This window comes from Scyliorhinus canicula, chromosome 2, assembly GCF_902713615.1.
Source record: "Scyliorhinus canicula chromosome 2, sScyCan1.1, whole genome shotgun sequence".
NCBI classification, from domain to species: domain Eukaryota; kingdom Metazoa; phylum Chordata; class Chondrichthyes; order Carcharhiniformes; family Scyliorhinidae; genus Scyliorhinus; species Scyliorhinus canicula.
This window is the reverse complement of record NC_052147.1, coordinates 204,423,067-204,444,585: the sequence shown is the minus strand read 5'-3', so window position 1 is coordinate 204,444,585 and position 21,519 is coordinate 204,423,067. Positions and strand designations below refer to the sequence as shown.

The following is a 21,519-nucleotide window of genomic DNA, read 5'->3' as shown; positions in this document are numbered from 1 at the left end:
CCCGGGGTCCTGGGGGGGGCGGGGTGCGATCCGACCCCGGGAGGTGCCCCCACGGTGGCCTGGCCTGCTATCAGGGCCCCCCGATCAGGGGCCGGGCCAGTGCCCTGGGTGCACTATTTCTCTTCCGCGGCCGCCACGGCTGAAGCGGAAGAGAAACCCACATCGCGCATGTGCCAGTGGTGACGTCAGCGGCAGCTGGCCGCTGATGTCACCGCCGGCGCATGCACCGACCGGCGAAAGCCTTTCGGCCAGCCCCGCTGCCGGGGGCGCCGGTTTTTTGCGCCAGTCTTCTGGTGCCAACCGCTCCGGCGCGGGGCTGGCCCCCAAAGGTGGGGAGAATTCCCCACCTTTGGGGAGGCCCGACCGCTGAGTGGTTGGCGCCACTCCCCTAAGCCGGGACCCTCCGTCACGCCGGGTAGAGGAGAATCCAGCCCCTGATGTGTAACTTTGTAAATATATATACAAGTGTGTAAAGATTTGCTCCCCTTATATCCTTGATTACAACGTGTAGCAGAGAATGGTTGCCAGAATTTGAAGGCTGAAAGCTTTAACAAAAATCAGAAATATACAATTCTTGTACAACATGAAAATTATCCAGGTATGGTTACTCTCCAATGTTTTTGAGTCTGAACCGTGTCACCAGTGGAAGAATGAAGTCCATTTGTGGATACGGATTGTGTTCCGACCAAGATATGGCCTTGGCGTTATCACTTCCTGCTAGATGTAAAATCGCAAGTATTTTGTGAGCTGGGTGCCTGTCGGTTGTATAGTGATGAAGGTATGGACCTTCTATTAGCCTTTTGGAATTAAATCTACAAGTTGTGAGAAGCTTTGTCATTCTTTGATAGACTATGTAAAGCATATTGTCATTCCGTTGAACAAATATCATGGAATTGAACTGATTTATATAAAAGATTGACAATAAATTTGGGAATCCCAAGATCTGTACTCGCATTTAAATTGCTGGATTAGTCTAAGGTGTTTCATATGGACAGGCTCTTGGTTTGGTTCTTGAAGAGACACCTTGTTGGATCAGATGTCTGTGGCCTTGAAAAATATCCTGGAAAGACTTCAAACTTTATGGAAGAAATGTAACACTGCACAATAACACAAAGAATATGACTCCATAATTGCCATATTTAGGAATGTTCTAAGTCTTGGGTACAAGTGCCAATATAATGGAAGGATTCATACCAGGCAGAATGAAGATTAAAGTGTCTTCGGTTATTACAGCAGAAGGCTGAATTGGAACAGCAGTAATAGGCGAATGAATTCCAGGATTTCCCAAGGACCAATAAATGGGTGCTTCAGGAGTGACTCGTGGTGAAATGCCTAAGCAAACAGGTCAGGTTTTCAAAATGCATGTCACAAAATAGATGAAGATAATGATGAATTGAAACTAATTATATACAAGAAAGTTAGTCCGGTGATGAATGTGTCCTTTAACTGTGCAGTGCTTGACAGTGCTTGCCCTTCGTCAGTATGTAGTTAAAAAGTGACCTTCATTCATGTTACAGAGTGTCATTTTGGGTACAAAGTGTCCTTACAAGCCTTCTCCTCTGTAATTGTGTTACTGGCATCTATTGAGGGTTCTGAGCTTGGGCGAGCTTTTTCAGTATGTATGAGGGTGAACTGTAAGCAAGACCTGTTCTGCTGAGTTACTGTTATTGTTAAACTTAGTAATTTATTTATATGAAGAAGTTCCTTCTTTTAAACAACACATTCAACTACCTCCTTTGTGGCCTCAAGTTACCATACCTTTGGCAACAAGGAGAAAACGGCAAGAAAAGAATTGTGTTTTTCGATGTTCAGCATGGCAACACGAGGTTGCATTCAGTGAGTAGCTAGTTTTCATTGTGAGTTTTATTCAACGGAATTTCAAGTTAGCAGCACCATGGTTATGTTCGGGATAGGCGAATTCGATGAGAGAAGTGAGGACTGGGCTAAATACATGGAGAACATTTATTTTTTCAGCAAATGGAATAGAAGATGAAGCAATGCAGCGTTCAATTCTCCTGAGTGTGTGGAGCGAAGATTTATAAGTTGATGAGGAATCTGGCCATGCCATCGTAGCCCAGAAAGATTTCATTTGCAGTTTTAGTTGCTCTGGTCCAGAATCACCAGAACTCGAAGCTCTCCATGATGATGAGATTTGAATCTTTGAACAGCTATTTTGGAAAAGCAGGTCAATTGGTTGCTAACGATTACATCAGCTTTCAGAACACTAATTTCAGAGCAGTTTTAGATTAGCTTCGATCGGCTGGTCTGCGGCATTAACGAGGACAGTATTTGGCGTTGGTTGTTGGGTAAAGAGGCTCTGGAAATTTCTCAGGGTATGGAAGTTACTGCCAGCAATGCTAGGCATATTCAGCAGGCTAATGATGGTTTCTAGACAGGGGCACTGCTCCAAGTACAGAAAGAAGCTGCAAGCAGAAAGGTGAAAGCAGTGGAGTGGAGTGTTTTGGGTGTGGATGGTCACAGTACATGAATCACTGCAAGTTTCAGGATGCTGTTTGTCACAGATGCAGTAAGGGACATTTAGCAATGAAATGCAGGGGTGCGAAAGGCAAGGCGAAGACTGCGCAAGAAAATTTAAATTCGGGGAAGCCTCAAGCAACCACGCATGTGGAAAGCTTGGAGCAGGCAGAGAGCACACTTACAAAATGTTTAATATGAATGAGACATGAACAGAGCCTAATTTTACAACAGTGGCGGTTGTGGGTAAGCAAATCAAGATGGAGGTGGACGCAGCAACCTCCACATCCATAACTAGTGAAGAGACTACAAATCGAAGTGGCACTCAAACCGAGCGCCAGCCCTTTCTATGGCCGAGATTAACCTTCGGACTTACATCGGAGAGTCCATACCTTTTGCTTGGGGCATTGGAAGTGCCTATTGAAGTCCAGATTGCGTATTACAGTCAAGAAGTAAGGGCCATGCCTCCTTGTGGTCAAAGGGAAGGGACCTAGTTTGCTGGGGTGTGACTGGCTGAGCATATTGTCAAGAAGTATTCGGACGTGTTCAAGGAGGAACTCGGTACATTGTGTGGTACCACTGTGATGTTGTACGTAGGTGCTCAATTGTCACAGGAGCTGTAATAGTACTCATGGTATGTGCTTACAACCATTTTCATTGTGCATCTACAACAACCTAAAACACGTGATTCATGAAAGGTCTCGCAAAGTCCACAAGCAGCTGGACCGTGGCTAATCAGGCCATTCCCAAGGGTGAAGTGGAGCAGGTGGCAACATCTTCTGGTTCATCTGGCATGCCAAACAGGATTTCACCTTATTCTACATGCCCAGATCTATATTAGGCTACCAAACATGCAATCTGGCTAGACTTTTCGATCTAAGCACCAGGATGAGCCTCATGAGTTTCCATCACGACTTGTGGAACGATCCGCTTGATCACCACAGTATGCACCCATCATGCACGCTGCAGACCTCATGTCAGTGTCAGGGAAACTATTGAAGAAAATTCCGAAGGAGAGAATCCATCTTCGCTTGGAGAGGCAGGGTTTGATTGGAATAGTCGGAATAACTTTGCCAGAGGGAGGTCATGCCTACAACTTTGATTGAATTTTTCTGAGCATGTGACCTGGTGAGTAGATGAGGGTAGTGCAGTTGATGCAGTTGACATGGATTTCAATAAAGCCTTTACAAGGTCCCACATGGGAGACTTATAAAGATGACAAATACACGTGGGATACAGAGTAACTTGATAAGATGGACTCAAATTGGCTTAGCTGTGGGAGACGTTGGGGGGGGGGGGGGGGTTGATGACAGACGGCTGCGTTAGTGACTTGAAGCCAGTGTCCAATGACGTACCACAGGGAACTGTGCTGGGTCTCCTATTGTTTGTCATTTTATATAAATGACATAGCTGACTATGTGGGGGGTATGATCAGTCAGTTTGCAGATTGCACAAAGATTGGCCAGGTGATTAAGTGAATGTCTTGGATTACAGGAAGGTATTGACGGAATGGTCAAATGGGCAGAAACATGGCCGATGGAATTTAAGCCTGAAAAGTGTGAGGTGATATTTGGAAGGAGTAATGTGGCAAGGAATTATTCAAAGAATCTTAGAATTTACAGTGCAGAAGGCGGCCATTTAGTCTGCCCTTGAAAAGAGCATCCTACTTAAGTCTACCCCCCCCACTCAATCCCCGTAATCCAATTCAATGAATGGCACAACACTGGGAAGTGTCACGCCTCCACCAGCGCAGATACACGCACCTCTGTGGGGCATGTGAGTGGACAAGCTTACAACATCCCCTCCATTCCAGGACCCTCACCTTTCACCCCTTAACCTCCCGGAGGTCTCTACTTACCTGCCCTGGTCTCTACTTACCTGCCCTGCACACCCCCTCCTTTCATTGGCGTGGCTCCCTTGGGCCCTGACCCTTGTCAGTGCCACCCTGGCACCTGGGAACCTTTGGCACCCTAGAACCCAGGCACCTTGGCAGTGCTAGGGTGACAATGGCAAGGTGCCAGCTGTGCAGTGCCAAGGTACCCATGTTCCAGGGGGAGGGCCAGGGAGCCACCCTCCACTGAACCTAACCACCCAGGGGTCTCCGATGGTCCAGGAGACCCTCCGGGTGCAGTTCCGCCTAGACCACGTTTGTGTAGACCAGCATTGATTAGCATCCGGCTGCAACCTCACTGGGGGAGGCCAGAGAATCATGGGAGGCCAGTGTATCCCGGGCGCGTAGGTCTTAAGTATGTTTAAGACCTAATTCCGGGAGCGCCATTTGGTCACGCCCCTTTTGGGCGGAGTTCCAACTCCAACATCTTGCGGGACTTGGGTGAATCCCGCGAGGCGCGGAGGCTGCCGGATGGTTTGCGAGAGGGCTCTCCCAAGATTCTCCGCCTGCCAGAGAATCGTGCCCTACATTTGCAAAATCCCAAATTGCCTTCTGTGCTTTGCTGTAATCTCACTGCTCTACAAGGTCCAACATTTAGTTCCATTGCAGGGAAAAGGGTTTTCATCAAGACTGAGCTCTCAAAAGAAATTTTGACGATCACTCTAGCATCAAAAACCTTCTTGAGACCAGTTAATTCAGAAGATTTGGTATATTATCAAAGAGCAGGGAATAGGGAATGGAAAGGCCCTAGTAATGTAAAAGCTCGTGATAGCAAGTAGTACTTCCAAGCGTGACAATTAAGCTGTTGAGGTTTGCTTCAGTATTAATTACAAAATCTTGTTTCAGAGCAGCTGATAGATATAAACAAGTCACCTTGCACCTCAAATACTCATGCGTTTTGTGATGAAAAGTCCTGAAGAACAGAATGTGGGAAATAAAGCACTGGATTACGGTAGTGAGTGATCATAAGAGACAGGACAGAGCTATCATCTCCAAAGATCAATTTTCCACTGTACTTGGATGACGTATGTTCCAGAGGAATCTCATGAATTGAGGGTTGTGACAATTGTGGGACATGTAGGAAAAACTACTGACAAATTGAAATATTGGTCAAGCTATCAGGGTGAAAGAGTACAGAGTGAGAAAACGCAGCTTTCCGGAAGTGACTCCTGCATCAGAAAAGAATCTCATACCAGAGCAAGATTCTCTGATAGTACAAGAGACATTTCTCGCAGTGGTAGTCCTGACAAACTTGGGAAGAGAAGCCACAGTTTAAGTAAATTTCACAAAGCAACAAAGGCCACAGAACAGTATCTGAATAGAATTAGGAACAGAAATCCTCATGATGGTGAAATTCTGGTCGTTGCCAATAAACTTAAAAATAAACAAGCAAGAAAATCAAAACAAAGCTTGGTTGGTCAGTTGTCAATGAAATGTTAGTAGATAATCATTCATGGTGGGATAATGTACACTTTTGAATGAGTGAGAAAGATTACTGATTTACCTTGCTGACTTGAAATTAATGCTGGAGAGAAAGAAAATGCAGCAAGACCTGAACAATATCTAGGCTTGGGCTTGCAAGTGGCAAGTAAAATTTGTGCGGCACAAGTGCCAGATAATAACCATTTCCAACAAAAGAGAATCTGTCCATCACTCCTTGACATGCAATGGAATTGCCATCACTGAGTACCTCACTATCAGCATCCTGGGGGTTACAAGTGACCAGAAACTGAACTGGACTAACCATATACATACTGTGACTACAAGAGCAAATCAGAGGCTAGGAATGTTGCAGCTAATAACTCGTCTCCTTACTCCCCAAACCTGTCCACCACCACAAGGTATAAGTCTCCATTTGCCTGGATGAGAGCTGCTGCAACAATAGTCCAGAAGCCAAACACCATTCAGGACAAAGCGGTCCACTCGATTGTCACTCCTTCCACAAACATCCACTGCCTCCACCACCAATGCATCATGGCAGTATTTTGGACCATCTACAAGATCCACTCCAGGAACTCTGCAACGCTCCTGAGGTAGAATCTTCCAAACCCACCACCACTAGGGTGACCGATAGATGGGAACACTACTACCTGGAGGTTTCCCTTCAAGCCACTCCAGACCTGGAAATGTATCACTGTTCCTTCACTGTCACTAAGTCAACATCCTGGAATTCCATCCCTAACTGCACTGTGGGCCTACTTACACCATATAGGCTGTGGCGATTCAAGAAGGCAGCTCACCAACACTGTCTTGAGGGTAATTAGGGATGGGCAATATAAATGTTGGCATAGCCAGAATTACCTACAGTCCATAAACAATTGTTTAGAAAACAGGTTGTTGTGTTACGAAAGAGAAAATGCTGGAAAATCTCAGCAGGTCTGGCAGCATCTGTGGGGAGAGAAAAGAGCTAACGTTTCGAGTCCGATGACTCTTTGACAAAGTGTCATCGGACTCGAAACTTTAGCTCTTTTCTCTCCCTACAGATGCTGCCAGACCTGCTGAGATTTTCCATCATTTTTTGCTCTGTTTTGATTCCAGCATCTGCAGTAATTTGCTTCAATTAGGTTGTTGTGTTAGGAGGTTTACACTTGTAATGTGCACCTCTTTAAATACTTTCCCCCTCCCCTTCCCCCCTCCCCCTTCCCCCCTCCCCCTCCCCCTCCCCCTCCCCCTCCCCTTCCCCCCTCCCCCTCCCCCTCCCCTTCCCCCCTCCCCTTCCCCCCTCCCCTTCCCCCCTCCCCTTCCCCCCTCCCCTTCCCCCTCCCCTTCCCCCCTCCCCCCTCCCCTTCCCCCTCCCCCCTCCCCTTCCCCCCTCCCCTTCCCCCCTCCCCCCTCCCCTTCCCCCCTCCCCCTCCCCTTCCCCCCTCCCTCCTCCCCTTCCCCCCCCTCCTCCCCCCCCTCCTCCCCCTCCTCCCCTCCCCCTCCTCCCCCCCCCTCCTCCCCCCCCCTCCTCCCCCCCCTCCCCCTCCTCCCCCCCCCTCCTCCCCCCCCTCCCCCCTCCTCTCCCCCCCCCTCTCCCCCCCCCCTCTCCTCCCCCCTCCCCCCCCTCCCCCCTCCCCCCTCCCCCTCCCCCCTCCCCCCTCCCCCTTCCCCCCTCCCCCTTCCCCCCTCCCCCTTCCCCCCTCCCCCTTCCCCCTCCACCTCCCCCCCCTCCCCCTCCCCCCCCCTCCTTTAAAGAATGGTTCAAGTTCTATACTTTGTCAATTTGTTTTCTTTCTTTCTCCTCATCTCTTCCTTTTCCTTCTCCTTCATAGTTTATTATGGAGAGGTCCTGGTTACAGTTGTCCTTATCAGTTCAATGTGAACTTTTAAAGGTTTATTTTCAGCCCGGCAGCAGATCTTAATGGCTTGATTTCTAGACAGTCACATTCTGTGAGGTGAGCACTATTAACCGAAGAGGGCTCAGCTTTCTCACCAGCTCCTGGAAAAGTTGTTTTCCCCACCCGCCTGGACCTACATCAGGAACTGATGACCTGTGAATTATTGAAATAAAAGAGCAGTTCTGTTTGAAGTGTTAAGCGCATCTTATACCTCTCATTTCCATACAACCGAATGGCTTCCCCCGCTTCTATTTTCTTTTTAAAAAAAATAATTTATAGTCAAATTTTCACAAAATATCAACAACAAAAAGAAAAAAAATTACAAAGAACAGCACGAACAACCCCCCCCCCCCCCCCAACCACGTGCATATACAAAGCAGGAGATAAATGCACACCCGTCGTTCCCACAAAACAACTGCCCGTCCCCTAATACACCTGTCCTCGCTCCCAAAGAACCGGCTCATCCATGTCCCGGTCATGTGAACCCTATGCAGCACCTTAAACTGTATGAGGCCAAGCCTCGCACAAGAAGAGGAGGAGTTCACCCTCCCCAGGGCGCCGCCCACGTCCCTCCTCTATCTCCTCACCCAGCTCCTCCTCCCATTTTCCCTTCAGCTCCTCGACCGAGGCCTTGTCCATCTCCCGCATCACTTGGTATGCTGCCGAGATCCTCCCCTCACCAACCCACACCACCGAGTGCACCCTGTCCTGGATCCCACGCGGCGGCAGCAGAGGAAACTCTGCCACCTGCCGCCTGACAAACGCCCTTACTTGCATGTACCTAAAGGTATTCCCCGGGGGGAGCCCGAACCTCCCTTCCAGCTCACCCAGGCTCGCGAACTTCCCGTCTATAAACAGGTCCCCCAATCTCCTGACACCTGCCCTGTGCCAACTCAGGAACCCGCCATCAATTCTCCGCGGAACAAACCAGTGGTTCCCCCGTATTGGGGACCCCATCGAGGCCCCCACCTCCCCCCTGTGCCACCTCCACTGCCCCCAAATTTTGAGGGCAGCCGCCACCACCGGGCTCGTGGTATACCTCGTCGGAGGGAGCTGCAGCCGCGCCGTTATCAGCGCCTCCAGGCCCGTGCCCACACAGGACGCCATCTCCATCCTCTTCCATGCTGCCCCTCCCCCCCACCCCCCCCATCACCCACTTACACACCATTGCTGCGTTGGCAGCCCAATAGTACAAACAAACTGGGCAGCGCCAGCCCCCCTCCCCCATCCCTGCCCCGCTCCAAGAACACCCTTCTCACCCTCGGGGTCCCGTGTGTCCACACAAACCCTGTAATGCTCCTGTTAACCCGCCTGAAAAAGGCCTTCGGGATAAGGATGGGGAGGCACTGGAACAGGAACAGAAATCTCGGGAGAACCATCATCTTGACAGACTGCACCCTACCCGCCAGAGACAGCGGCAGCATGTTCCACCTCTTAAACTCCTCCTCCATTTGCTCCACCAGCCTTGTGAGGTTTAGCTTATGCAAGGCCCCCCAGCTCCTGGCCACCTGAACCGCCAAGTACCTAAAGCTCCTCTCCGCCCTTTTCAGTGGGAGCTTCCCAATCCCCCCCTCCTGGTCCCCCGGGTGTACCACAAACAGCTCGCTCTTCCCAAAGTTGAGCTTATACCCTGAAAAATCCCCAAATTCCCGTAGAATCCCCATCACCTCTGGCATTCCCCCCACCGGGTCCGCCACATACATTAATAGGTCATCCACATAGAGCGACACTCGATGCTCCTCCCCACCCCGGACCAGCCCCCTCCAATCCCCCGACTCCCTCAGCGCCATAGCCAGGGGTTCAATTGCCAGCGCAAAAAGCAGGGGGGGGACAAGGGACACCCCTGCCTCGTCCCTCGGTATAGCCGAAAATACTCCGACCTCCTCCTATACGTGGCCACGCTCGCCATCGGGGCCTCATATAACAGCCTCACCCAACTGACAAACCCCTCCCCAAACCCGAACCTTTCCAGCACCTCCCACAAGTACCCCCACTCAACCCTATCAAAGGCCTTCTCTGCGTCCAGTGCCACCACTATCTCCGCCTCCCCGTCTACCGCCGGCATCATTATAATGTTCAAGAGCCTCCGTATATTAGTGTTCAGCTGCCTCCCCTTCACAAACCCCGTTTGATCCTCGTGGAATACCTGTGACACACAGTCCTCTATCCTCACGGCTAAGATCTTTGCCAACCACTTGGCGTCCACATTCAAGAGTGATATCGGCCTGTATGACCCACACTGCAGGGAACCTTGTCCCGCTTAAGAATCAAGGAAATCAGCGCCCGAGACATCGTCGGGGGCAAGACCCCCCCCTTCCCTTGCCTCGTTAAAGGTCCTGACCAACAGGGGGCCCACCAGGTTTGCAGACATCTTGTAAAATTCAACCGGGAACCCATCCAACCCGGCGCCTTCCCCGACTGCATGTTCCCTATCCCTTTGACCAGCTCCTCCAGCGCCCCCAGACTCTCCACCTGTCCCTCCTCCACTCTCTGGAATCTCAGCCTGTCCAAAAGCGCCCCATCCCCCCCTCCTCCGCCAGATACAGTTTCTCATAAAAGTCTCTGAAGACCCCATTAATGTCTACCCCCCTTGCACCACATTTCCTCCCCGATCCTTAACTCCACCGATCTCCCTAGCTGCATCCCGCTTACAGAGCTGGTATGCCAGCATCCTGCTCGCCTTCTCCCCATATTCATACACCGCACCCTGTGCCTTCCTCCACTGAGCTTCCGCCTTTCTGGTGGTCAACAAGTTGAACTCAGCCTGGAGGCTGCGCCGCTCCCTCAGCAATCCCTCCTCCGGGGCCTCTGCGTATCTCCTGTCCGCCCTCACCATCTCCCCCACCAATCTCTCCCTCTCTCTCCGCCCCCTTCTCTCCCTGTGGGCTCGAATGGAGATCAACTCCCCCCGAACCACTGCCTTCAGCGCCTCCCAGACCGTCCCCACTCGGAACTCCCCATTGTCATTGGCCTCCAGGTACCTCTCGATACATCCTCGAACACGCCCCCCCACCACCTCCTCCTCTGGCAGCAGCCCCACCTCCAAGTGCCAAAGCAGGCGCTGGTCTCTCTCCTCCCCCAGCTCGAGGTCCACCCAGTGCGGGACGTGGTCAGAAATGGCTATCGCCGAATACTCAGCATCTTCCACCCTCGTAATCAGCGCCCTAATCATAACGAAAAAATTAATCCGAGAATAGGCCTTATACACATGGGAGAAGCATGAAAATTCCTTGGCCCTCGGCCTCAAACCTCCATGGATCCACCCCTCCCATCTGGTCCATAAATCCCCTCGGCACCTTAGCCGCTGCAGGCCTCCTACCCGTCCTGGAACTGGATTGATCCAGTGGTGGATCCAGCACCGTGTTGAAATCCCCCCCCCCCCCCCCCCCCCCCCCCCCCATTATCAGGCCCCCCCACCTCCAAATCTGGAATCCGGCCCAACATGCGCCGCATGAAACCCGCATTGTCCCAATTCGGGGCGTATACATTGACCAGCACCACCCGTTCCCCCTGCAGCTTGCCGCTCACCATCACATACCTCCCGCCACTGTCTGCCACCACATTCGACGCCTCAAACGACACCCTCTTCCCCACCTGGAACGCCACCCCCTGATTTTTTGCATCCAGCCCCGAATGAAACACTTGGCCCACCCACCCCTTCCTCAACCTGACCTGATCCGCCACCTTCAGGTGCGTCTCCTGAAGCATGGCCACATCCGCCTTCAGCCCCCTCAGGTGCGCAAACACGCGGGCCCGTTTGACCGGCCCATTCAGTCCCCTCACATTCCAGGTGATCAGCCGGATCAGGGGGCCACCTACCCCCCTCCCCCGTCGACTAGCCATCACCCTTCCGTAATCCACCACGTGACCGCGCCCCCCGCTCAGCCCGTTCCCCACAGCGACAGACCCCCATCCTGACCCCCTCTACACGCTCCAGCTCCATCTCGGCCATTCCAGCAGCAACCCGGTACCCCCCCCCAAACATCCCCATCCCCCCCCCCCCCCCCCCCCCCCCCCCCCCCCCAGCTGCATAACCCCTTCCATTGTACTTCCGTAAGTCAGCCGACTCCTGCTGACCCCGGCTGCTCCCACCACCCCAATGACCCCCGCAGTGCAACACAGGGGCTGGTTTAGCTCACCAGGCTAAATCGCTGGCTTTTAAAGCAGACCAAGCAGGCCAGCAGCACGGTTCGATTCCCGTACCAGCCTCCCCGGACAGGCGCCGGAATGTGGCGACTAGGGGCTTTTCACAGTAACTTTATTGAAGCCTACTCGTGACAATAAGCGATTTTCAATTTTTCAATTTCAACCACCTCCCCAGTGCCGGCCCCGCCCTCTGCTCCTCCAGCGCGGGAGAAAAGCCCGCACTTCCATCCCAAGCCCCGCTCCCCTGACCCAAAATGTGGGAAAGGACGGGCACATGACCCAACAGGACCGCGAACCCCACCCAAACTCTCAACCAGTGACAAAAAAAAAATCCAAACATGACAAAACACCCAAGTAAACAGATAACAGTCCCAAAAAGCAAAAAAGCAGAACAGCAAAAAAAACATCATCCAATAGAACCGATAAAGCGAAAGGGTACCAAGGAGGACAAAGCCTCCGGGCTGTGTACAACGTTCCCCAGCCCCCAGTCCTCAGTTCAAGTCCAGCTTCTCTCGTCCAGGCCTCCTCCGGGAAGTCAAAATAGAACTGGCGGTCTTTATAAGTGACCCACAGGCGTGCCGGCTGTAACAGGCCAAACTTGACCCCCTTCTTGTGGAGCACTGCCTTCACCTGGTTAAACCCAGCCCTTCTCTTTGCCACCTCCGCACTCCAGTCCTGGTTGATCCTGATCTCCATATTCTCCCACTTGCTACTCCTCTCCTTCTTCGCCCATCTCAGCACACACTCACAGCCGACAACGCGGTGAAAATGAACCAGCACCGCCCGGGGCGGCTCGCTTGGCCTGGGCTTCCGCAGCAGCACCCGATGGGCACCCTCCAGCTCCAAAGGCCCCTGGAACAACCTCGCACCCATTAGCGTGTTCAGCATCATGGCCACATAGGCCCCCAAATCCGAACCTTCCAGCCCCTCCGGGAGGCCCAGATTCCGCAGGTTCTTCCGACGGGCCCGGTTCTCCATCTCCTCCATCCTCACTGACCACTTCTTATGGAGCGCCTCGTGCGACTCCACCTTCACCGCCAGGCCCAGGAGTTTGTCCTCACTCTCCGAGGCCTTTTGTCGAAGCTCTCGGATCTCCGCACCCTGAGCCGTCTGGGTCGCCATGAGCTTGTCCAGGGAGGCCTTAAACGGCTCCAGAATTTCTGCCTTCAGCTCCTTAAAGGAGCGCTGAAGCAGCTCCTGCTGCTCTCGCGCCCACTGCTGCCATGCTACTGCCACGCTATTGCTGCTTCCCTGCCCGCCGGCATCTTGCTTTTCCTGCCTCGCACCTTTCTCTGCTCCAAAGCCGATTTTTTGACCGCTCCACTCCTAGTCCAGGCCATCCACCGGCGGAGAATCTTAGAGAGAATGTTCCCACACGGGGCAAAGTCCAACCAGCACCGCTACGGGCCCTTAAAAGAGCCCAAAAGACCGAAAATAGTGGGAGCTACCAAACGTGCGGCTTAGCTCCGCATCACCGCAACCGGACTGCTTCTATTTTCTATGTTTCAGCAGCTTGATTAGTTGGTTTCATTCCCTAATGAATTCTGTGAGCTGGTTATTCCGAGAAATTGTGTTTAAATCGGGAATACTTTGAGGTTCGAAAACAGTCCAAATTCAATGGTGGACCAAGAGTTGCAATATTGCACTCACTGGAGCTTTGTTTTTTTACAGACCCCCCCCACCACCCATCTCTGCCATAAAAACAAAATATCTAATTTATTTCTGAATTAGTAGTAGTCGAGAAGAACTGTATTCTTATAATTTCTAATCTTTGGTATGTTAAAACATAAAATATAGGATAATACAGTCTGTGGGTTCCAGATAATTGTATACTCACTATAAAGTAAAGCAACGACTCTTATTAGGGGAACATCAGAAATTCCTGTTCGAGAATTCAGGTTGTTAGAGTACCGGATAACAAAGTTAACCAGTAGATTGTTTTCAAATGAAGGTGTTTAATGCTGTTTTAAAAATCAGCTAAATAAAACTAACGCTTGTCTGGATTTTGAGTCTTTCAATGTTTTTTTTTAACTTGGTTCACTTCTAGGTAAAACGAGAGCTTGCTGGCGTTTTGATATTTGAATCTCATGCCAAAGCGGGGACAGTTTGTAAGTATAGAACCAGTCCAAACAGTTTTAGAGAACAAATGTTAGACCTGTATCTGAAAAAAAGTTTAAAAAAAGACCAGGCCAAGTTTTACAAGCAAAATAACCAAGGTGGTCACCTATGCATAGTTTGAGGGAGTTCAGTAGAATATTAATCTGCAAGATGTGATGTAAATGTATGGTCAGCTAATCATAAATAAAAAAATTTAAATGCTGGAAATACTGTGGTAGCATCTATGGAGTGAGAATGTTTCAGGTGGATGACCTTTTGTCATCTAATCCTTTATAAACAGGTTTGAAAAATTGCATCAATCCAATATTAATATTGCATACATTTCAAAATTTAATTAGTAGATTCATATAGAGGTGATAAATACGCAAGTGATTAAGCATTGACATATACTGATTAATCAGCAGACCAAATGAGTATACACGTCTTAACATTTTCAGTTTAGCATGTTAAAAGTGAACTGCCTTGACAGTGTTGTGCAGCTGAAATAGGATGATTGTTGCTTTCATATTTACAGTGTTTAATCAAGGAGAAGAGGGCACTTCATGGTATATTATCCTCAAGGGCACAGTGAATGTTGTTATCTATGGCAAGGTACAACTTTCAATTCATCAACTTTTATAGTGGTTGTGAGAAATCACAGACCTACACAATTATGATTCTAGGAATATTGAAACAAGATTAAGTGAACGCTCATCAAGGTCATACAAATTGTTTCTGGGATATTATATTTTGAATTTTTTTGTATCTATTTAAACGGAGAAGATGTGTACAATCTTGTTCATGCCCATCTTGTATATAATTGACTGTAGTAGATTTATAATCATTTTAATTCCCTGCAGCAATTAAAATGTAAATGAACCTCATACTTTCACATCATGATTTACTAGGTATTTAAGGCATCCTATCATTATGTATAAAAGGAATTCAGGAAAGAAGTTATTACAGGCAATAACAATGAAGGTTTGTAAGTTGTTTGGCTCAAATTACATTATTCTGACCTATTATTGCAGGGAGTGGTCTGTACATTACATGAAGGGGATGATTTTGGGAAGTTGGCTCTGGTGAACAATGCTCCAAGAGCAGCCTCCATAGTGCTTCGTGAAGATAATTGTCATTTTCTACGGGTCGATAAAGAAGATTTTAACAGAATCCTTCGAGTAAGAGGCTTTCTGATACATGCATGCGTTCAGAATCATATTGACTGAAAAGTTATTAGTTTTTAAGGCATTAACAGGTGTCTCATGTGGCATTTGGAAAATGCAATCACATGTTCTGAAAGATTCAGGAAATTATTAACCATGATGTTACATAATTTCAGTAATGAAGCCATTGTGGATAGAATGCCCAAGTTATTTGAAAGCATTCTTGCTGAAAGTTGTAATTCTGGTTTCCAGGAACCATGCATTTTTATTTTGGTATACGGTTTCTAACGGAAGAAATTTTCCTGATGCTCACCCTGAGTATTTTACAGCAACAGAGTTCATGTTTTGCTCCAAAAAAATCATCTCCCAAGTTTTAAAATAAAATTGTAGTTTATTGTAATTCTGTTCTGAAGGCATAAAGGAATAGCACAACGGTTTGGAATGCTGACTATGTTGGGGAGAGATTGGCCCATTGTTTTTGAAGTACTTTCAATAACTCTGAAAAATAAATAGGACTGAATGTACTTTAGAGTATCAAGCAACTGTAAGTTTGTTTTTAAATATTTAGTGAATGAAAATATATAATGATTAAACATTTTGTGAGGAGAGAAGCTTGCCACATAATTATTTTAAAGTTTGTGCCAGATATAATTTAACAAAAAACAGGGAAGATTTCAGAAGGCATATATGATTTCAATGGAAAAGAAAATGAGGTGATTTCCAATCATGAGCACTCAACCCACATTGCCAACGTTCCACTCCAGTAGTTCGGTGAAAATTCTTACCATTGTATTTATAACTCTGTTATACCAATGCAGAAATCATGCAAAACTAAAATATGTGACTTAAAAATTAAGTAAACATAAAGATTTCTAATTTTGGCCTTGAGTTTCCAGCCCTTCTGCTGGTGGAATCTTCCAGTCCTGCTGAAATTAGCCCATGGTGGGTTGCCTGGTGGCAGGGCAGGTGAGCCACGCAAAAGCTTCGTAGACTTTGGGGGGGGGTGGGAAGATTCCGTCGGCAGCCAATGGCTTGCTGTATCCAACCCAAATCCCAGCCAATGGCTTGCTGTATCCAACCCAAATCCCAGCCAATGGCCTGCTGTATCCAACCCAAATCCCAGCCAATGGCCTGCTGTATCCAACCCAAATCCCAGCCAATGGCCTGCTGTATCCAACCCAAATCCCAGCCAATGGCTTGCTGTATCCGACCTAAATCCCAGCCAATGTTTATGAACACTGTTCATAACACTTACTGTGCTCACCCCAGTCCAACGCCGGCATCTCCACATAATGTTTATGAAGTGTGCTTAACGCCACTTTGATTTCCCATTGCGCTTTATAGATTCAGTTATTCCATTATCTTCTGTGCTTCCCATAACTGATTAGTTGGCACGGCCGGCGGCCTGTCCTGCCTATGTTTATATTAATCGATACCATGGAATAAATTTAATGGGGAAATAAAAAGTGATGTCTTGATGAGTGTACATATTACAGAGAAGGAGGTGTTGGAGGTATTAATGTGCATCAAGATAGATAAATCCCCGGGATCTGATGAAATGTATCCCAGGACGTTGTGGGAGGTTAGGGAGGATATTTGAATCATCAACAGCGTCAGGAGAGGTGCCTGCAGATTGGAGGGTAGCAAATGTTGTGCCCTTGTTTTAGAAGGGCGGCATGTGGCGCAGTGGTTAGCACTGTGATGCTGAGGATCCGGGTTCAAATCCTGGCCCTGGGTCACTCTCCATGTGGAGTTTGCACATTCTCTCCAGGTCTGCGTGGGTTTCACCCCCACAACCAAAAAGATGTGCAGGTTAGGTGGATTGGCCACGCTAAATTGCCCCTTAATTGAATTGGGTGCTCTAAATTTTTTTTAAAAAGAAGGGCTGTAGGGATAAGCCTGGGAACGACTGACTGGTTAGCCTTACTTCTGTGGTGGGTAAATTGTTAGAAGGTATTCTGAGGGACAGGTTCTACAGACATTTAGACGGGCAAGGGCTAATTAGGGAAAGTCAGCATGGCTTTGTAAAGGGAAAGTCATGTCTCACCAATTTGATTGAACAAAGAAAAGTACAGCACAGGAACAGGCCCTTCGGCCCTCCAAGCCCGTGCCGACCATGCTACCCGACTAAACTAAAATCTTCTGCACTTCCTGGGTCCATATCACTCTATTCCCATCCTATTCATGTATTTGTCAAGATGCCCCTTAAACGTCACTATCGTCCCTGCTTCCACCACCACCACCTCCAGCAGCGAGTTCCAGGCACCCACTACCCTCTGTGTAAAAAAAAACTTGCCTCGTACATCTCCTCTAAACTTTGCCCATCGCACCTTAAACCTATGCCTTCAAGTAATTGACCCCTCTACGCTGGGGAAAAGCCTCTGACTATCCACTCTATCTATGCCCCTCATAATTTTGTAGACCTCTATCAGGTTTCCCCTCAACCTCCGTCGCTCCAGTGAGAACAAACCGAGTTTATTCAACCGCTCCTCATAGCTAATGCCCTCCATACCAGGCAACATCCTGGTAAATCTCTTCTGCACCCTCTCTAAATCCTCCACATCCTTCTGGTAGTGTGGGGACCAGAATTGAACACTATACTCCAAGTGTGGCCGAACTAAGGTTTCATACAGCTGCAACATGAATTGCCAATTCTTATACTCAATGCCCCAGCCAATGAAAGCAAGCATGCCGTATGGCTTCTTGACTACCTTCTCCACCTGTGTTGCCCCTTTCAGTGACCTGTGTACCTGTACACCTAGATCTCTCTGACTTTCAATACTCTTGCGGGTTCTACCATTCACTGTATATTCCCTACCTGCATTAGACCTTCCATTGAGTTTTTTGAAGGGGTAACCAATAAGGTAGCTGAGGGCAGTGCAGTCGAAGTTGTCTACAAGGACTTTAGCAAGGCCTGTGACGAGGTTCCGCATGGTAGGTTGTTGCAAAAGGTTAAATCACACGGAATCCAGGGTGAGGTAGTCAATTGGATACAAAATTGGCTTGGCAACCAAAGCCAAAGGGTGGTTGTGGGGGATTGTTTTTAAAACTGGAGGCTTGTGACCAGCGGTGTGCCTCAGGGATTGGTGCTGGGTCCATTGTTATTTGTTATATATATTAATGATTTGGATGAGAATGTAGGAGGCATGGTTAGTAAGTTTGCAGATGACACCAAGATTGGTGGCATTGTGGACAGTGAAGAAGGTTATATAAGATTGCAACAGGATCTTGATCAATTGGGCCAGTGGGCCGATGAATGGCAGATGGAGTTTAATTTGGATAAATGTGAGGTGATGCATTTTGGTGGATCAAATCAGGGCAGGACCTACTCAGTTAATGGTAGAAAGTTGGGGAGAGGTACAGAACAAAGAGATCTAGTGGTATAGGTTCATAGCTCCTTGAAGGTGGAGTCGCAGGTGGACAGGGTGGTGAAGAAGGCATTCAGCATGCTAGGTTTTATTAGTCAGAATATTGAATACAGGAGTTTGGACGTCTTGTTGAAGTTGAACAAGAAGACCACACATGGAATACTGTTCAGTTCTGGTCACCCTATTATAGGAAGGATATTCTTAAACTAGAAAGAGTGCAGAAGAGATTTACGAGGATGCTACCAGGACATAATGGTCTGAGCTATAAGGAGAGGCTGGATAGGCTGGGACTTTTTTCTCTGAAGTGTAGGAAACTTAGGGTTGATCTTATAGAGATTTATAAAATAATGAGGGGCATAGATAAGGTAGATAGTCAACATCTTTTCCAAAGTACAGGAGTCTAAAACAAGAGAGCATAGGTTTAAGGTGAGAGGGGAGAGATACAAAAGAGACCAGAGGGGACATTTCTTCACACAGAGGGTGGTGAGTATCTGGAATGAGCTGCCAGAGGCAATGGTAGAGGTGGGTACAATTTTTTCCTTTTAAAAAAAAACCAGACAGTTACATGGGCAGGGTGGGTATGGAGGAATATGGGCCCAATGCGGGCAAGTGGGACTAACTTAGTGATAGAAACTGGGTGGCATGGACAAGCTGGGCCGAAGGGCCCGTTTCCAAGCTGTAAACATCTATGAATCTATGAATTCATCACATTTTATGGTGCAGTTTTGAGATGTTTTAAAATGTTCTAATTTGACATTAAATAAATGACAAGTGCACAGCTCTCTGAAAAATGAAAATGAAAAATGATTCATGCTGATCATTATCTGCAGCAGGATTATTGTCTGCTCCATAAATTTTCTTCTTCAGTTATAAATCCAAATCAACCTTATAAGAAGTATACAATGTGCTGAATTAAAATGCTTTCAAAGCTTTTCACCAGTGAAAAATTTCAATAGTTTTGAACATATTTAACCATTTAGTAGCTAACCTGTTTCATTAAGTTTAAACCGCAATCAATGCATTGTGCTGGAAGCATCAGTTACAACTATTTCACAAATCTTGAATGTTGCCTGCATCTTGTATGCCTTGTAACAGAGTAGCAAGCTACTGGCAAATGATCAATGTTAAAAGGCCAGAAAATGACCAGTTAAATTTATCAATCGGTTAGTATGTACTTCTCAGTTGGGGAAAAAAGGATTCATTTGGCAGTTTTTTCCCCTTCCCCTTCCCCCTCCACCATCCCCATGCATTTTAGGATGTTGAAGCGAATACAGTAAGACTTAAAGAACATGGACAAGATGTATTGGTTTTGGAGAAAATCCCATTGGGTAGCAGAGCTTCAAATCATGGAAGTACACAGATACAATACAAGTAGGTTTTTCCAACTTTGTAACACCTTGGGAACTAATGTGGGTAGAGTTGTTCAAGCATCAATGTGTGCTCTGTGAAGGCCTAAGAGAATAGACTGAATTCTCCCAATTTGAGACTAAGGGTGGGATTCTCCGGCCACATGCGACCGGAGAATCCATTGTCGACGTCTCACCCGTGGCCGCCTTGCAACGGGCGGGGTGGGAGAATCCAGCCCTAAATGTTTTGGCAGGGGTGGGAAGGTTTCCTGCTGCAGCAGCTGGTGGGAAAATACGGCAAATCTTCTGGCCCCGTCCTCATTAATTATGCACCTAAGTGTTTCACGTCGTGTTCAGTGGCGGGGCAGGCCTGGATGATGTGTAGTCCGCCATAGTATCTGGGTGACATATTGAAAAAGCATCCAACATCACTGACCCACTATTGAAGACAATGAAGATACATCTCTGGGAGCACTGTGAGGTTGGAAGATGGGCCCCCTCCACGGCATCTAATCTGGAAGGTCCATCTGCAGAAGCACCCCTGACCCCTCCTGTGGGTTTTCCAGGGTTGCAGGTGGCCTCCAATCCGAACTCCGAGGCATCCCTTGGCATTGTTCAGAAGAGTCCGAATGTCTGTATGCCACGTTGTACATTCTGAACATCTGTATGCCACGTTGCACAATGTGTTCCATGCCGGAGTGTTTTCGCAGCAACATCATGGAGAATCTGGCGTCGTGGTCCAGCCTTCAACTGCATCCCATAAACAGGTTGCAAATGTGGTTCACGCTGTCCTCTGGTAGCTCCAGTGGAAGATGCCGTTGTAAATTCACACTGGCGTGAAACCAAGTTTTGGCCTTTCCGCCATTTTCTCACATCACACCTGCAACCAAACGCACTAGCGGAAGCTTGGGATAATTTTGCCCATTTCTTCAGTTCATCACTGCCTCAGTTTCACCTTTATGGTAAAGGAGCTGTGAGGATGAAGTAAAGGTCATGTAAACGGAGACTATTTTCTTTTGTGTCCCTCCAAAGCATTTGCTGCACAACTTAAAATAACAATGATCATGGCCTTTTTAGAGGGACTAGTCTTGGGGGTAGATAAAATTAATTTCCTTTGTTCCCCCTTCGGTCTTCAAAATATGTTTATGAAGCCAATCGGTGTAGTGGGGAATAGGGACAGCCAATCGGTGCAATGGGGGATTTAACTCCATTAGAAGTGATTAAGATATGATCAATTACAGTGTAGAATTTGACATCTTGCTCTTTTTACCTAGTCCAGGATTGTCTAATCATTATTTTGAATTAGCTCCTATTTTTGATGTCATTTATGGCAGTAGCATGTTTTATACCATACGAACAAATTAAATTCAGCTAATTACTGTCTAAGTCAACATCTTGATTTTAATGATTCCTTTCTTTAATTATCTTGATAACCTGTTCAGTCCTTTTTAACGGGAGGTTAATTAGAAAGTCCACAGTAATTTAAACGACATTTTCTGTGATTAATCAAGTCATTTCTTCATCTCTCTAGATACACTGTGATGGCAGGAACTCCTGAAAAAATATTAGAACACTTTCTGGAAACCATACGCCCTGATTTGCCTGCTATTGAAACAACAGGTCTGATTTTTGGCACCACAAAGACACACATTTAACTGGTGCCGCTTTTCAATCTTGCCTTAATGCTGGAATATAGTTAGGATTTCTAATTTT

At 47.8% G+C, this 21,519-nt stretch overlaps 1 protein-coding gene across 9 annotated transcripts in view; it reads left to right on the top strand.

Annotated features, from left to right (window-relative positions):
* Positions 1 to 21,519, top strand: part of rapgef4a (Rap guanine nucleotide exchange factor 4a) — a 514,684-nt gene that overhangs the window by 344,280 nt on the left and 148,885 nt on the right. For all 9 annotated transcript variants that reach the window (XR_005459764.1, XM_038789400.1, XM_038789401.1 and 6 more), the window contains 5 exons: positions 13,880 to 13,940; positions 14,465 to 14,541; positions 14,961 to 15,107; positions 19,716 to 19,831; positions 21,338 to 21,426. Coding sequence is in view for 8 of the 9 variants with exons in the window: in XM_038789400.1 (XP_038645328.1) it covers positions 13,880 to 13,940; positions 14,465 to 14,541; positions 14,961 to 15,107; positions 19,716 to 19,831; positions 21,338 to 21,426 (490 nt within the window). In the remaining variant the exon portion in view is untranslated. The remainder of the gene's footprint in view (positions 1 to 13,879; positions 13,941 to 14,464; positions 14,542 to 14,960; positions 15,108 to 19,715; positions 19,832 to 21,337; positions 21,427 to 21,519) is intronic.